Source organism: Mus caroli, chromosome 8 (genome assembly GCF_900094665.2).
Source record: "Mus caroli chromosome 8, CAROLI_EIJ_v1.1, whole genome shotgun sequence".
Classification (NCBI taxonomy): domain Eukaryota; kingdom Metazoa; phylum Chordata; class Mammalia; order Rodentia; family Muridae; genus Mus; species Mus caroli.
Genome location: NC_034577.1, coordinates 116,550,444 through 116,567,931, shown reverse-complemented (window position 1 = coordinate 116,567,931; position 17,488 = coordinate 116,550,444). Strand labels below are relative to the sequence as shown.

The following is a 17,488-nucleotide window of genomic DNA, read 5'->3' as shown; positions in this document are numbered from 1 at the left end:
TATTCATTGTTACAGTCGAGAGTTTAACTAGGTTAATAATAGAAAAGCTTTAATTATAGTAAGTTATAGTAGGTGAAGTAATTAAGAGTGATTATCCTAATTTCTTAAAAGTATATCTAATGGAATTGGGACCGATTTCCAATAAGAGATAAGACTTGAGAGATCCTAACACAGTCTTGTGGAGGATGTAGCCTTATTCCCAGATAGTCTACAGGATGCAGTTGGGAATATGCTGATGAGCAGGGTTTTCCTCAGAAGTTAAACAAGGAGCTGCCTTGGTTTCTTTCTCATTGCTGAATAAGATGCCCTGACAGAGCAATGTGAGGGAGAAGCATGAACTCCAACTCACAGTTCCTAAGAGAATAGTCCCCAGTGCACGGAAGGGTTTGCATTGCTGTGAACAGACACCATGGACCAAGGCAGCTCCTATAAAGGACAAGGTTGACTTGGGGCTGGCTCACAGGTTCAGAGGTTCAGTCCATTACTATAAAGGTGGGAACATGGCAGCATGCAGGCAGGCCTAGTGCAGGAGGAGCTGAGAGTTCTATATCTTCATCTGAAGGCTGCTAGGAGAAGACTGGCTTCCATAGTCTTAAAGCCCACCCCCTCGGTGGCATACCTACTCCAACAAGGCCACACCTCATAATAATGCCACTCCCTGTGCCAAACATATTCAGACCATCCGCAAAGGCATGGTGTGGTTGCCCACAGCATTGGAAGCTGGTTGATGCCATTACGTCCACACACAGGACACAAGACTAGGACCTGGATGTGGTGTGGCTCTGCATTTCTCTCTGTGAGGGAAGCACCAAGACACTGCTGGGGGGTGGGAAAACGCAGCCTAAGAGGAGGGAGGCCAAAGCTGGGGTTCCCTGACTCCAAGGCATTCAGTCACCACTGGAAACCACACAGAGGAGTTGAAAGGGAGGGTTGGGGTCCACAGGCCTTGGATGAGGAGCTGGGGCCAGGGGTTTCTTAACTCCTGGGCTTCCAGACGCTGCTGGGTCTCAGGGAATTGGGAACAGAGTTGGATCAGGGCCAGGGAGGATGGGAAACTCGGGCTTAGCTCATTGGCAATTGTCCTTACCTTGGCAGCTACTGTCTGGGAGCATGGAGGGGCCTTCTGCGGGAGACTTGAGACGGCACGACTCTGTAGACAAAGGCTTCCTCCATGCTTCCCACAGCAGTTCTTGATAAGAGAGACAGTCCTTGGTTCCACACTGTTCATGGATTGTTCACCGGAGAAAATGGGTGCATACCGACTCCTCGGGGTGGACCAGAGATTAGATACCTTTTGTAGGAAGGGGTGTCGGGGAAGGGAAGCTCACTGGCTGAGCCCTCAGGGTCTCTAGGTACCTCATCAGCATGGAGAACTCTGTCCCGATCTAAGTGACCATAGGTCACCGTCCTATGTAAGGAGTGTGGTCATGTGACAGGGGCCTGGTTGGCAGCAGGTGAAGCTCCTACCGTCCTCTCTGGGTTCTCCAGCTTCCAACCCGCTCAGCTCTACCAGGTCTCTAGGCACAGTCACTGCCCCACAGGAGCTGGTTGCAGGACCAGGTGCTAGAGTCCCAGGGCCCTCAGACACTCTCGTCTTCCAGCAAGGCTCCATCTCCTAAAGGTTCTACAACCTTCCCTAGTAGTGGGATCAAATGTTCAAACCGATGAGCTTATGGAGAGCACACATGCAGACCACAACAGGAACCCCCTGAACCCACATCCTTTACTGTTTGCATTGGGGTCCCTAACACATCAACAGTGTCATGTGGAAAGGGGGGGCGTTGAATTCCAGTGGCTTAAGACTGCCGTCATGCTTATATACCTAGTAGGATCAAATGGAAATTATTAAAGATTCTAATATTGCCATGTAGTGGTGGCACATGCTTTTAATCCCAGCACTCAGAAAATCAAGTTCCAGGATGCCCCAGGCTACATAGAGGAGACCCTGTCTCAAAATACAAACAAACATAAACCGAAAATTAACTAGATGAGCAACTTTTCAAAGTATTCCTGATTTTTTTAGCTACTATTTTTATATAACAAGCCATCCCGAAATGCATGGCTGCCGCCATCAGCACTCTGTGCCCTCCAGCTCAGCCGCGTGGTTGGTTCTCCTGCTTCATAGGCCAACAGGGTGCACGCATGGAGCTTGGCTGTGTCCAGCTCATCCAGAAGACCCCACTCTTGTGCATGTCTGGAATAAGCTGTACCCTGGCCGAACTCTGCACCCATTGGGGTCGTGGCACTTTGTTGTATGTGATGGAATGATAACGGCAGTTCTGTGAGGGCTTGTTGTCTGATCTGAGACGTCCCAGGCTGTGATACCAGCCATCCTTGTGGGTCATTCGGGACACAAGGACAGTCAGATACAAGGCTGGGGCTGATGCCAATACCTCATGGTGGGGTGGCATGTTCACACAGCAGAGGAAGGTCTGGTTGACTCAGATCCTATAGACAGTCACTGGAGCAGCCATGAAGGACAGCTTAAGCCAATCAGCTAGATCCAGCTATGTGTTCTTTGTAAATCAAGCCATCCTCAGAATCACAGTGAGAAAATGGAGCCACTGTTAACTGTAGAGTCTTAATATAGACAAGGACAGGAATGGATAGAATCCTCTGTGGTAAAAATGACAGTCCTTTTTGAATTAATTTGAGATAAGTGCAGTTTCAATACAGCTATCTAAAGATATGCTAAGAACTTAATTGCACCCATTTAAAAAAAGATGAACAGTATTCAACAAGAAACCTATTATAAATCAATAATAATTAAAATAGCATAATAATGATTCAAAAATAGAATAAGTCCTTTTGAAAAAAATAAAGAATATAAGCATCAGAATGTATTTAACACTAAATGAGAATGCAATTTATATACACCATTTAGATTTAGAAACTAGAAAAGTCAACTTTATAAAAGTGAATAATAATCAATATCACCATTTGGAAGCTTGAATTACAGAATAATGGGAAAACATGAAATATAAAATGGCCAGGTAAAAACATCTGTAAGTATTAAACATTTCATGAACCTGAAAGAGTAAGTTTTAAAAGGGACATGTGAACTGTGGAGAAAGGCTTATAATGAACGTGGTAGTGAAAGCCAGGGTGTGTCCAGTGGGAAAATGAGCATCAGAAGATGCCACCTCTGTGCTAAACAACTGGGGTGTGTGCGTGTGGCACACTGAAAAAGACACACGGTAACTAACTGTGCAAAAGATGAAGAATACACCCAGTCACTAAGCTGGCCTGCTCGCTGTGGGGAATGCTGCTGCTGCTCCAGGAAGCCACAAAGGACACTGGAAGCCAGTGTCGCTCTGTGGATTATAAAACAACCCATCTTCTCATTCAAGCACGGTGACAGTTCATAGCCAGACCAGAAAAATGTCCCACATCCCCTCCCCAAACCTGAAATTTCACTCCTAAGAACTGAATGATAGCCAGTTATTCAACATAAAATAATATAGCACAGTTAAAATGAATCAGTAGATAAGTGACCAGATTGTAACCCGAAAGGCACAGTGTCAGAATGGAGCCATGTCCTTGGTCTAGGAGAGGGTGATCTGGGTGCTAATGCTGTCAGCCTGGGCCAGTGAAGTCCTTTAAGACCTGGCTGGGTCCCATTCAAGCTTGAGTTTATTATTTCCCATTCTGTTTGGTGTGGAATGTGATAATGCCCTTTGCCTGTCAGAGTTCCTCAACAGAACTGTAGATTTGCCTAACACGGCAAGATCCTTTAGCCGTCCACCATGTGGTGCCCAATTTATCGTTTGCTGCTTGAGATGTGTTTATATAGAGTCATTGTCTTAATAATGCTTCTACTTTCCAATGGTTCAGGAGCAACACAGCTCCCTTAGAAACTGCCTTTGGAATCTGCCGAGCTTTGGGACCCTCTCCCCAGGTGCTGCCTGTACTTTCATCAGCCCTGTGATGATAATAGGGAACCACAGTGCTCTTTGTGGCCGGGCTGCGGTATCCTGTAAGCAGTGTGTCACATGCATTTCTGATAATGTATGAATAGTGTGGTCACTTAAACCCAGGTGTAACAGGATGTGGCCTCATGAACAGGATCAAAGCCAAGTAGAAGATTCTGGCTGTGGGTCAGACTGAGGCAGGGAGGGAAAGTGGGGTTTCCTTAAAAGTCCTAGCAGTAAAGGGCTGGGGAGAGGGCTCAGTCAGTAAAGGCTAGGTGCACAAACATGAGGACCTATGTGAAAAGTCACCCACGGTCACTCTGATCAGTGCCGCACAAGGCACGGTAATCTCCGTGCCAGGAGAGCAGAGGCTCTCAGCCTTGGGTCTCTCCAGCCAGCTAGCTCACCCCAGTCAGTGAGTGGTCCAGGCCAGTGAGAGGCCCTGTTTTAAAAACAAGATTGACAGCATCCTAAGGAATAATAATAGCCAGAGTGGACCTCTGGTCTGCACACACACCTACATACACATGAGCATGCACGTGCACACAGGTCCTGGAGTTCGTGGCTCCTGTTCATCATTAGAATGTCAGGAGCACTGGTGTGGTTCTAAGAGTTGGTGCCTTAGCTGCTGAGCAAGCCTGCAGATGTGGTCATGGTCCAAGTACATGGCTCATTACTGCAGGTTACTGCACCATGTGCCTGCAGCTGAGGATCAAGTGCTACGTGGGTCATGCAGCTCCCTGTTGGGCTGAGTGGGTACAGGATCTCTGTCATGTGTAGATTACATCGAGTGTCAGAGAAGGTCAGTTAAAGGACCTGCATGCCCGTGGCAGGTGTTAGGTGGGGGGCTGTGCAGTTGGCAAGCCCTGATGTGACAAGTCACTGGATGGGCCCAGGGCACCATGAGCTTCTGTGCCTTCAGCGCTGTGTGGCTGCAGTGACTTTCCATCATGTGCTCCTGGCAGCCTCAGCACTGCTACCCTTTTTAATTAACTGGTAGTATGTGACCCTACATCAACCGAACAGGCAGGTCACCTCATTAAGAGGCCTGAACAGCAGCCAGCAGGAGACAGAGCTCCCAGTGCGCCTGGGTACTGCTCCTCCCCATTAATCAGTCCCTGTGAGAAGGGAGGGCCTCCTCAGTACTCGATGGCAGATCACATTCCCCCCCCCCCCCGCCCCCCTTCCCAGCCGCAAATGCGTACACGCACTCAGTCCAGGGGCAGGGCGATGCTCTGTAGCCACAAGGTGCTTTCTGGCTACTGTACAGTGCTGCTGGCCAGCCTGAGTTCTGGGTCAGAGTTCATCCCCAAGTGGCTGGGCTGCTCCTTTTTCCTTTTCTTTCCAATCCAACTTCCTGGAAACAGTGAATGCCAAGTTCATAATGCTTGTGGTAGGAGGTCCTGAGTCTTACCTGCTTGTGGCTATTGCTGCTGGCATTGCTGGGACCTCTGAGCTTCCTGCAGTTTCTAGTGAGAGGCCCCAGCTGGCTGCTGTCACCACCACTGTTCTTAAATTCAAAGCATGGATCATTTCTGTCAGTCTGAAATGATGGCATCTGTGGTTGATCCATTGTGTCAGACACTACCACCTGACTTCTAAGTAGGACACATGAAATGTTACCTCACCGTGGTATGTGACACTATTTAATACCTGGCTGTGTCTTTTACACATTCAGAGACAAGAGAACACACACCTATTCAAACATGTACCAGCACTCTATGCATGCTGTACTCACACAACCCCATATTTCAAGCCTTAGAAGGGTCCCTGAGATCCTCAAGGTCAGAGAGAGCTTCCTGTTCACAGGAGAATTCTCAATCTTATTTCAGGTCTTGACTCAGATGAAGAACTCGGGCTTCTCTGTCACCACGCCTCCTACCTAGGTGATTGACACGCGTTCTTGCTGTTTTGTAGCCTGTTTTGTATTCCATACGTCTGCACGCCTGCATGGTGGTCCACATACTGTGTTGGGGGTGCACAGGGACGTGTGCCCTGGCTGTCCTGTCTCGGGAATGTTCTCGAGCTCATGGGAGCTTGCAGCAGGGTCCATCTCCATGGTTGTCACCAGCCACGTCATCCAGCTTGCTAAACCACACACAGCCAGGAGCTTTAGATTCCTCGGAGTGTGGAAAGAAGAAAGCCAACTTGCTCTGTAGCTGTGGTATATGCACCATACCCTCCCTGTGGAGGGCACCCAGCCTCATGCTTCTTCATTGCCACCGGCCTGCCTGAGTTTCCGTTTCTCCATTTTGTTTCAAACAGGGCATAGTGAGGAGGGTCAGCAGATTCCTTTCAGTAAATTGGTCTTTACAAAGTCGCGTGAACTGGTGGCTCTCACCAACCTCCTTTCTCTCTGCTCCTCATCTCCAGACCAGAGGGTGGCCTCCTTCTGTACCCTGACCGACCTCCAGCATGGACAAGAACTAGAAGGGGCCCCAGAGCTGTCCTTGTGTGTAGATCCCACCAGTGGCAAAGAGTTCATGGATACACCTGGGTATGTAGACCCTCCCTCCCACTGTCCCAACGCTTAGGGACCCCGGGCCAGGCTGGAGAGAGTCTGGCAGTGGGACTGACTCAGATACTAGAAATGATAACACTTGTCTAAGTGACCATCATACTGCATAGACAGTCAGCTGCCTAACTTCTATAAAAGCACCAGGCACTGACCCTCATCATCCAGTCTTGGCCAGCCAGGCCACTCGTGCTGTAGGACCTGCCTAGGGCACACAGTTCTTCCCAGACCCTGCCTACAGTTGACAATATATGAGGGATGCACCCCCACTCATGATGCATGAGCTCCGTGAACTGAGTCATGGGTAACTTGCTGGTGAACCTGGTTCTGTCTTCAGGACAAAAGCAAGTTAGGAAAATCATGTCTACATGTGGCTCCCAGGACTTACCTCTGGCCTACCTCTTCTCCATTTAAATGAGCCTGGTTTTTTGTTTTCTTAGCAGCTTTAGTGTCTTACCGGTTCTCAGTTCATGGTGGTAGCTATGAACTTGTCTCAAATCATCAACTTACACATATAATTTTCAGTGAAAAGTTTACTAACATGAACACAAGCAATGTCCTAACCTTAGGTGTCTTAAATTCTCTTTATTGTACCATTTATCAGGGAGCGATCGCCCTCCACACTGACTGGGAAAGTTAACCAGCTAGAGCTGATTCTCCGACAACTGCAGACTGACCTGCGGAAGGTATGTGGTTGCTGGAGTCCACAGACAGAACAAAGCTTTCCCCACAGCCAGCCCCCTTTAATTCCTGCAGATAGTTAGATGAGAACCCTAAGCAGACCTGGATCCAAGGAGGTTCCCTCAGTTTCCTCTCATCTTCTCACTGGCAGCTGGGGTGGGGTTTTCCCTGAGGGTACATAGAGTCCTGTACACACGCCTGAGGGTGTCTGTGCCTTGTAAACTGGAGTCTCCACATAGAGTAAGATTCTGTGTTGTTGCTTGCAACAGCCACATGTAAGTCAACCCAAAGGAGCATGTTACTCCCCAAAGACAAGATCTCCAAGAGCCCAGTCAGTCAGTCAGTCAGTCAGCTCTCCCACCTTGTGCATACTCATGTGCCAGTTTCTCCCCAGAGGAACAAGATGCTGCAGTGCCCCTACTGTGCTGGGTGTCTTTGCTGCCCTTGGAGGCAGAGTGGAGTGTGAGTCACAGAGAGCCCCAGAAGCCTCCTGGGGTGTCGGCTTGGTTTGGCTGTGGGAGATGAGGAATTATAGGTAGTGTAAAAGTGGATACGGTTTGCTGGGTATGGTGGCACACGCCTTTAATCCCAGCACTCGGGAGGCAGAGGCAGGCGGATTTCTGAGTTCGAGGCCAGCCTGGTCTACAGAGTGAGTTCCAGGACAGTCAGGGCTACACAGAGAAACCCTGTCTCGAAAAACCAAAAAAAAAAAAAAAAAAGNGGATAGGGTTGGTCCAAGCTAGAAGGAACTAGTGAAGCGAATTAATTACACAAGAGTAAAGTTCTTATCTACTCTGCAGGACCTAGGATGGAACAGCTTTTGCTGTTTGTTAAACACATGTGGGTCTGTGTATACATGCACACTCATGTGTTGACACACTTTCCTCTGATGGTCACTGTCTCCCACCACCAGCTAAGGAGCTAGAGCTAAGGTCAAGGACAGGGGAAACTTCCAGGGCCTATTTAGCTGAGCTGCCCACAAGGCTTTGCCTCCACTTCATGTTAAGGTGATCCTGATAGAGCAGTGTGTGTGTGTGTGTGTGTGTGTGTGTGTGTGTATGCCTGCTCCATACACATGCATGAGCCAGCTCCAGGGACCTCCTACCCAAGTCTGCCTGAGCTAGGAAGTTTCCCTGGCCCTGGGACTTTGTTCTAACCCAGCAGAGCCCCAGGCAAGCAGACACAGCTCACCTCTTTATCTCCTTCGCAGATGAGGACACTGAGGCAGTTGAGTTTAACTAACTTGGTCTAGATAAGAAATCAAGAGAGCAATTGAGATACGAGGCCCCCTGGGGTGTGAGGACATCAGGGGTGATGTGATGCACTCCCTGTTGAGTCCATCAGGAAACAGTGTGAGCTGCCTGAGCAGGTATACACCAGCACAGCTCCTTCCTTGCAGGAGCACTTGGCAAAGAAGACCTGGCAACAGGAATAGCTGGGGGTGGGAGGTGATCATCCAGGTGGGCTTAGAAGACAGTGGAGGGGTGGGCACCAGGAAACTTCCTCTGAAGTGAGTCAGAAAGTAAAACATGTGACACTGCTCTAGAAGGTGCTGTGGCATCAGTGCTGAAGTGTAGTGCGCTGTGGGTTGGAGAGAGAAGAGGAACCGGGCTCTAGAGTTGTCCATTAGTGGTGAGGAGTTCTTAGAGACAGGGCACATGGACAGGGTAAAGAGTTAGGGGATGAACCGTAGGCTGTTGAAGGATGGAAGTAGACACCCTGAGGAGGTGAGGAGCTCCCAGTAGTTCAGCTGCTCACCCGCTGAGTAGCACAGCAGGAACAGTGACTGTTATGACTGTTCTGCCCCTCAGCTCTGGAGAGCTGAAGCTTGTCATGTAGTTCTCATGGTAGAAGCGCCTAAAGCAGTTACTTGGAAAGTCCTAGTGTGTAGTCTTGAGAGGCTAACTTTGAAGGCCAGTGTGGGGCTCCACCAGCACCAGAAGGATGGCGTGAGGCCGAGCAATTGTCCCAGAATTAGCATCGCAGCTGCCACACTGGTGCCAGTCTCAGGCAGAGAAGAAGGCATCTGGAGACAGCCTGAAAATCAGGAGGGTTCTGCCAACCTAGCTGCCTCTCTTCCAGGTGGCATGGAGCAGTAAAGCTTCTGATTGATAGCCTTCCTGCACAGTGGCTCTGCTCCTTCTTAGGAACAGAGGGAGCCAGGAGGCTAGAGTGACTCCAGGGTCTGTGAGCAGCAAAACCCAGGGGCCCTCATGCAGCTCAGGGGGGCAGGTGGCCAGCTGCCCTCTAACACCATCTGTCTCCGGTCCACACAGGAGAAGCAGGACAAGGCGGTGCTGCAGGCTGAGGTCCAGCACCTGAGGCAGGACAACATGCGGCTGCAGGAAGAGTCACAGACGGCCACAGCCCAGCTGCGCAAGTTCACAGAGTGGTTTTTTAGCACCATTGACAAGAAGGCCTGATCAGCTTGCTGCTCCTCACCGAGGGACCACGGGCTGGTTGGCCTGCCTGCCTGCCACCCTGCCTACCCGTGGTCCCTTCCAAGTCAGCAATGCAGTTTTTACATGTGCTTTCCATCACCTGTAGGTAGATGTCTCACTGTCTGTCTGTGTCTTTACTCACCCCAGCAGGCAGGTCAGGGGCCTGGACTCCCGCATAGCTGCAGCAGGAGATGAATGTAACTGCTGGTGGATGCTGACATAGCCTGTAGCCGAGTGGTTTCCCTGACGATGCTCAGGTCTCGGCTTCCTGTGGGGAGAGAACCTAAGCAGGTGACCTGCAGAGATGCTAAGCCAGTGTACTATGGCAGGACTGTAGGGTTGTAAAATAACTATGGAGGCAGAGAATCAGACATGTACTTTAATGTTAAAGGTGCTCTATTTTTTGGATGTACAGTAGTTTTATTTCCACAGCTGCATTATCATAGCAATAAGAAGGGCGCGCAGTAGGCGGTCTGCAGAGCTCTGTCAGAGACAGGCCCTGAAGTTAACACTAGCATGAACGCTGTTGCTGTAGAGACGTATTTATTTGCAGGAACAAACGGTGCCTGAATATTAACAGTGTTCTGAATTTTTTTTAAAAGAGATGCATATGCCTTGTGAACGGCTGGACCTGTCGGTAGTCACTCCCGCGCGCGTAGTTTGCTTTCTTGTATTGCTCTGCTGCAGTCAGTCAGTCAGTCTACCCTCCCCGATAGAGCCCCCGATGCTGAGTGCCAGCAGGATCCTGTGTCCAACACCAGATCTGTTTATCTTTGTACAGAACCTCTGATAAAGTGTCTTGTATTTAACACTCTTATTTAAGCTTATTTAACCCTAACTTGTTAATTTTATATGATTTTTGTTTCACCTGCGCTAGCTGTAAGGCGGGAGGCAGGCAGGCAGTGACTGAGCTCACCTGGACCTGACTGAAGCAGGTGGTCGAGCTGAGGATCGGATGCTGCTGGCTAACACGTTGTTTGTATTGCTTCTCCATTTTTAACTGTTATATTTGAGATGAACATACATTTTGCTTTTTTAATAAATGTTCAAAAGAAGTCAACATCAGAAGCAGTATTGCCTGTCTGTGTGGACTGTGACATGTCGGTCATCCCTGTGGGCTCATTTCGGACCCTGGTCCATGTTCAGAACTGTCTAGCCACCTCTTAGCCTCCTGCTGGTTCAGAGGGCTAGGGATTCACTACTACATGTCACATACACGACTCTCTCAGCTTCAGGTCCCCTTGACCCCGAGCGTGTCTGTCCTCAGAAGGCTCCGGTGTTTCCCATTGTATAAGCAGATAAACTTCGACTTGGGGTGAAATCTTGCTCAAGCTTCCTCATTAGTCAGTTGGTTTTAAGCCAGGGCTCACTATGTGTGTGTGTACACACACACACACACACACACACACACACACAGAGCCCAGGTTTGCCTGAACTCAGTCTTCCTGCCTTAGCACCCGAGACCTGGACTTACAGATCCGCGCCACCACATCCAACTTCTAAGTTGGTGTTTACTCCAGGAATTCAGAGTTGTTTGTGAGGAAGTTGTACGACAGACAAAACAGTAGCAGAAACTTAGCCGGAACCACATGTTTGAAAGCTTAGCCATGACAGCCATGTGTCTCACCAGGACCTGGGGCACAACTGATCCAAGTCTTTGATCTAGAGCAGGTATGATCTTTAGAGTGCAGCCAAGCAGGTCGGGTGAGCCAGCGTGCCTTAGAGAAAATAAAGGCTCCAGACGAAAACAGCTGGAGAGCCGTCCCAACTTTATGCATCACCGTGGCCCAAGACAGCATTGTCTTCTTGAGGTTGTTAAGTCTTCCCCCATGTGTCTAAGACCAGAGTAGAGTCATCCGTCAAGTCCTGAGCCATGCCTGACACACAGGCAAGGTGACTGTGGTCCATTACTTTTCAAAAATGATGTTTCCCCGTATCCAGGTTAGCCGACCATGGCTTCCTGCTCCTGGGGTACAGGTAGCTCTGCACAGCTTCGCAGTGCGCTAAACATGCTTGGTGACCGACACCTCTTAACCACGCATGTTAACTTGCTGTGAGGACGCACTCCTACAAACTGATACTGGAATCAGGCCAATAAAGGAAATATCTTTGATTTCAGAATAATTAAGCAGGTGCTTGTTTCTCACCTTGTGGGGTGAACAGTTGTGTGTCAAAACCTTCCCAGTCTGTGGCAGTTGAAAGTAATTAGCATAGTGGGGGTTTTTTCCCCTGTACTACGGAGAAGGCTTATTAAAAACACAAGTTGCCATCGAAGGGCAACGGCAGAAGCCTGTTTTGCTGAGCTGCTCGGTTATCAATGAGATAGAAGCAGCCAGGACCCCACCCGTCCATCCAAATGCAGTTTGATTACAGGTCATTCACCAGGGAGGGCATCAGGCCATGGACGCCACAACTTCTAACCTGCAAAGCCTACAACTAGAGCTAAGATGGCTGCCTGTGAGCATGAAGGCATACGGGCTAGGGAGATGGCTCAGCAGGCAACAGCACTAGCCGTTCACGCCTGATGGCCTGAGCTCTGTCTGTGGAACCCATACAGACGGCTGGACGCAGTGGCAGGCATCTGTGATCCCAACACTCCTGTGCTGAGGTGGTAGGAGACAGAATCATGTGATAGTGGCAGAGTGTTTGGATAAGTCACGTGCCCTTGTGAAACAGCAGCCTGAGACTCCTGAAGCTGACTCAGAGCCAACCCTCAGTGAGGAGGGAGGCACCGGCTCATTCTCTGGTTTGGAGAAGGAAGCTGTGGAGGTTCCTCTCGGAGCTGACTGTGCTTCCAGTCAAACGGAGAGCTCCATCTCCTTGGAGATGGGTCATCTGGCCAAACCTCTGTGTCCCTCTTGACCCCAGTGGCAGCTGTGCCACCTCACTGTAAATGAATGCACTTGTGAGAAGTTTCTGAAGGATCCTACACCAGCTTTGCTTCATTCAGTTTGTGCCTCTGGAGACCATTAAGTAGCTCTGGATCCTTGGAAACTGAGTCAGCCTGCGCTCTTAGCATCCCAGATGGAGGTGACGGAGGCCCCAGGCAATGCTGCCTGCACAGACTGTGGGTTACACGTTAGAAAGAGTCTAGGTCCGTCCTTTCGATGCATGTGAAGTTTTCATGTGGAAACTTAAAACCAGGACCTCGTTCTAGGGATGCACACAAGCCCGGGGCCTGCTCCGAGGAAAGAAAGCAGGAAATAACTGTCACAGCAGAGAAAACAGTAGTAGATGTACCCAAACCAGAGAAACACGCCTGCTTTTCACTGGCAGACTCCAAATAAGCCAGATGCCGAGCTACCTGAAAATTAGGCACGTGCAAGACTTCAGCAGGTGTCACCTCAGATGTCACATTTGTAGGTAACGTGTAATGTGTGTGGCAGCCAGAGGACAACCTCATCTGCTGTGCTTCGGATGCCATCCGGCTTGTGGGTTGTGAGGCCAGCCTCTCACTGCTCTGTGGGGGCTGGCCAGCAAACTCCAGCCCTGGGAGTATCTGCACGTCATCACCCTGACTTACTTTATTGTGGGTTCTGGGGGTGCAGTGGGGCCCCCTACCCACACAGCAAGCATTTCCCCTAGTCCCAAACATCACATACTTTCACACCCGAGCATGTGAGCTCATCCTTCGATGACACCAGATTTGCCTACTTCTGAAGTTGTCCAAGTCTTTGCTCAATAGATAACAGGGTCAGCCGAGAACGGCTGGACCTTTTTGACGTCCAGGATCTGTCTGAGGCTTGCAGAGCAGCCTGTGCCAGAACAGCTGACGAGAGACAGTGAGCTCCTCCTACCAGGCTCCTGTGAATCTCCCTTTGACCCCTGCACTGTCCTCAAGTTACTAAAGAGCAAAAGTAATTAAAAGTCACTTTGCCATCCTGGCCATCAGTGTCCCTCCATCCGCCTACGAGGGACCGGTATGGGAAGCCTCCATGGAGCCTGAGAGCCAGGAGAAGGGCCATGCAAAGTGGAGGTGCCTCAGCCAATAATCTGAAGTCATTCAGGCTACAAACACACCTATAGAAGGAGACACGCTCCCGCAGAATCTCCTAAAATCTCAGCTTCATAAAGGTAGCTCTGCTGTGTGAACGCACTCACTGGACGGGAACAGCAAGTCTGTGCGTTCACACACGCATTTTACACGCACAGCTATTCTCAGAAGCTTTTAGTTTTGTTTTTAAATGTTCTGCCTGCATGAATGTCTGTGTACTGTATGGGTGCCTGATACCCTCAGAGGCCAGAAAAGGGGTTTGGAACCCCTGGAGCTAGCCTTACAGACGATTGTGAGCTGCCATGTGGGTGCTTGGAATCTAACCTGGGTATAGAAACAAAGGCAGCCATTGCTCTTAAACACCGAGTCATCTCTCTGCAGATCCTGTTTTAGTTTATTCTTATTGTGTTAGTATTGAGTGTGTGTGTGTGTGTGTGATCTGCTTGTTTGTATACATGCTACAACATGTATGTAGGGGTCAGAGGAAACAGTGTTTGGGGAGCTGGTGACTACAGTCCCCATAGCTGTACATAGAACAAAAGGATTGAAGAGAGGCGCAGATCTGTTGCTCCGTATTTATGTAGCCGTGTTCACAGTAGCTGAAAGATGGAGATCCCTCAGATACGGGCCGCAGGAAACCAAAACACACACATTCATGATGGTCAGCGCTGTCAACTTGACAGACCACTCTAGAAGCACCTAGGAAACAAATGTCCAGGAATGCCTGTGAGGGGTTCTCTAGATTGGGTTGGCTAAGGGGAGATGTACCCTAAGTGTGACACCATCCTGTGGCTGAGGGGTGATCAGACTAAGGAGAAAGGAGACAGAGCTGAGCACCAGCTTCCTCAGTCTGTGTTTCCTGACTGCAGTGCCATGCAACCAGCCGCCGCCTCAGGACACAGGCACGCTACTGCCTTGCTGCCTTTCCCCCTAGGAAGGACCACAGTCCCAGACTGAAATAATCCCGTCCATTGGTCACAGCAGTGAGGGGAGTAAGACAGCATCCAACACAGCATTATTCAGCCTTATAAAGAAAGATGTCCCCATGTGTTTTAATATGGATGTGGATATTACGCAAAGTGAGATAATCCTGCAGCCCAGAACAGTGATCATGTGACCCCTCTTATAGGAAGTGTGGGTATTGGAGAGGTCAGACTCACTTATACAGAAAACGGATCTGCAGAGCCCAGGGAAGGGAGGGAAGTGGTGCTCGTAGGAAACTGGAAATTCCACTGAGGAGCCCCCTGGGTGCCTCGGAAGCTCAGTTCTGGGTCCACAGGAAGAGCAACAGGGAAGAGAAGCCTCTCTGAAGAGTGATTAACTTAGTAATTAGTGAATCGATGCAGGGAAGGGGAGGAATGGGTCTGGAACGTTTGCTCTGGGCCCTAAACTTTAACATTTAACTCTGCAATCGCAGCATCTGGTAGGATGAGTTATGGAGTGAGATCAGACGCAGAAGCAGCAGGGAGGGGATTAGAGACAGAGAAGGAGAGGGACCACACTTCAAAGGAGAAGACCAGTTACTGTGAGAAGTCACTGGTGCTCATGGGGCAGGAGGAATAAGTCCTCACTGGGGTAAAACCAGATGTAGACAGAAGGGAGAGATGAAGCATTTGGGAGACCAGATTAACAGCATGGCCTTTGGAAAGGCAGTCCTCAAAGGGAGGAAGGGTCTAGTGAACAGAAAGGGCCCTAGAGGCTTGCATTCTGACTAAAATGTCTGCACTTAGAATTTGATTAACCTGTGTATGTTAGGACAAGTGAGACCCTGTAAGTCAAAATTCAGGTATATGTTTGTACATGTGCGTGTGCGTGTGTGTATGTGTGTGCCAGAAGTCGTCAATGGTGGCTGTCTTCCTCACTTGTTCTCTACATCATCATCACCACCACCACCATCATCACCATCATCATTTCGAGACAGGCTCTTCCTGAATCTGAAGCTGGCCAGTTTGACCAGACTGTCTGCTGTCAGCTCCAGGGGTTCTCTTTTCTCCAGTTTTCTAATGCTAGGATTTCAGATGGCTGCCACTGTTGTGGGGTATCCCACCAGAGAAGACTCCTGGGATGTGGGTTCAAGCCAGTAGAAAGTCACTCTTAGCCAGGCAGCGACGACACTATGTTAGGGATCCCAGTGAGACTATCTCAGGGTGAGCGTTTAAGCACAAAGCTCATATTCTGGGTTGGCACACTTCAGATAACAAGAACAGTTAGCCAGAAGTGGAATTATAGAGGCCAAAAGAAAAAGTTATATTTGGAGACTTTCCCAGAACTGTGGGCTTTGATGGATTAGGTCTTTGTTTTCATTTTGGCAGGTGGTGCTGTCTACATGCTGTGTTTTATGTCCTGAATGGTCCTTCCATCATGGAGTCAGTTGTGCTAAGGCCTGGGAGTCTACTAAGGTCTAGGGCTCTGTTACAGCCACTATGTCTGGTTTGTGTGTGTGTGTGTGTCGGGGGAGGGGGGGTCCTGAGAGTAAAACCAGGTCCCCATACTTCCAGGGTACCCTTAATTCCAGGCTGATCCCCACCCTGATCCAGGATCTTAGGAACATTGAGTTCCTAAGAAATCACAGCACAGGTGAAGAACAAGAGTGTCAAGATTCCCCATGGCCATGTCATCATTTCAGAGATGCTGGGGCCACCACCCCCATCCTGTTTGACCCTGAGAGAGAAGCATGGCTCAGCCCTGAACACAGCTGACAGCCAGCAAGGAGGCAAGTGGGATCTGTGCTATCGGTGGACACTGGGTCAGAGCCATCCTACCTTCAGCCTCTTGGGACTTTCTGCACTTGAACATCTACTGGTACAAACAGCTGGTGTCTCATGCAGAGTAATAAGACACCAATTAACTGTGTGTCCCTGCAGAACCTCTGGGCTCCTGTGAGTCCTTGCTCACGTGTGAGGCCTGGGAAGTGTCCACAGGAGCCTTGAATGCCAAGAACATGGGAGGATCAAATGCGTACTTCATTTGGGCAGGCCACCTTGGCCAGAAGGGAACGTAGACTGCTCCTGTGTCCCTGGCTACTCATTCTATTGTTGGCCCTTGAGCTTGAACACTCGTGGCTTCCCTTTGCTGGCCTTTGCCTGGCCAAGGTGAATTTGGAGTTAGAGCCTCAACAGAAGAAGACTGAGGAAGATCATGTGACCATCAGCCCAGCTCTTTGCCTTTTGCAAGGTGGATGGCCTCTCTGAGGAGCAGAGTGACCACAACTGGGTGCCTTAAGGCATGAAGCTCTCAATTCAAGGTTAGCAATGAGGAGTACATTTGCTTTCTCAGCAGACCTGGATAAAGCTCTGCTGTTTGGATTCTTTGTCTTGTAGAAAGACATCTCTGGGAAGAGAGTTCTCAATCAGTACTTAGGCTCTTAGGAAGCTGAGTTCCATACTCCTGGTCTCCAAGGGGCCCAGACCCCCACACCATAGCTCCCACTTCCTATCTTTCTCAGCCCACCGCTGACTCCATTTCAGTAAGGGATGAGTCCTTCCTATGGTGTAGACACTGTTCCCTGAGCTGGGGCACCATGCAATGGGTCTCTTAGGAGGTAGCAACATGGAAGGACCACCTTATCAAGGGAGGGACCAGGCTACACCAGGGAGTATGCAGGGTCATAGAACTAGGTCCAGCCTCCTGCTTCTCTGCTCTCCCTGGCTCCTGCTTCCTGCCCCATGGCTGAGAAGCAGAAAAACCAGAACCACTGCCAGGAAGAGCCGCCTGAGAGCCAGGGTTCATGGGAACAGAACTCCATATTAACTGTGTAAACACACTTGGATCTCGTGCCCCAGACCACAGGGACTGGGCATTGATGTTTCTCTTTTGAAACCAGCAAGGCCCGTGTTTGCATAGTGATGCTTGGGCACATGGCAGAGCAGATGGCTGTGGGTCATTGTCATGGTCATTGGATGGTGAATGGCCTCAGCAGCCACCAGCACCCTTGGGACCAGACTGT

At 49.7% G+C, this 17,488-nt stretch overlaps 1 protein-coding gene across 2 annotated transcripts in view; it reads left to right on the top strand.

Annotated features, from left to right (window-relative positions):
- Positions 1–10,614, top strand: part of Sipa1l2 (signal induced proliferation associated 1 like 2) — a 151,248-nt gene extending 140,634 nt beyond the window's left edge. The window contains exons 19-22 of one of the 2 annotated variants that reach the window (XM_029480755.1): positions 5,744–5,797; positions 6,285–6,408; positions 7,031–7,112; positions 9,384–10,614. In XM_029480755.1, the coding sequence (XP_029336615.1) occupies positions 5,744–5,797; positions 6,285–6,408; positions 7,031–7,112; positions 9,384–9,530 (407 nt within the window). In that variant the 3' untranslated portion in view covers positions 9,531–10,614. The remainder of the gene's footprint in view (positions 1–5,743; positions 5,798–6,284; positions 6,409–7,030; positions 7,113–9,383) is intronic. The other variant, XM_029480756.1, reaches the window with a different exon arrangement.
- The last annotated feature ends 6,874 nt before the right edge of the window (positions 10,615–17,488 follow it).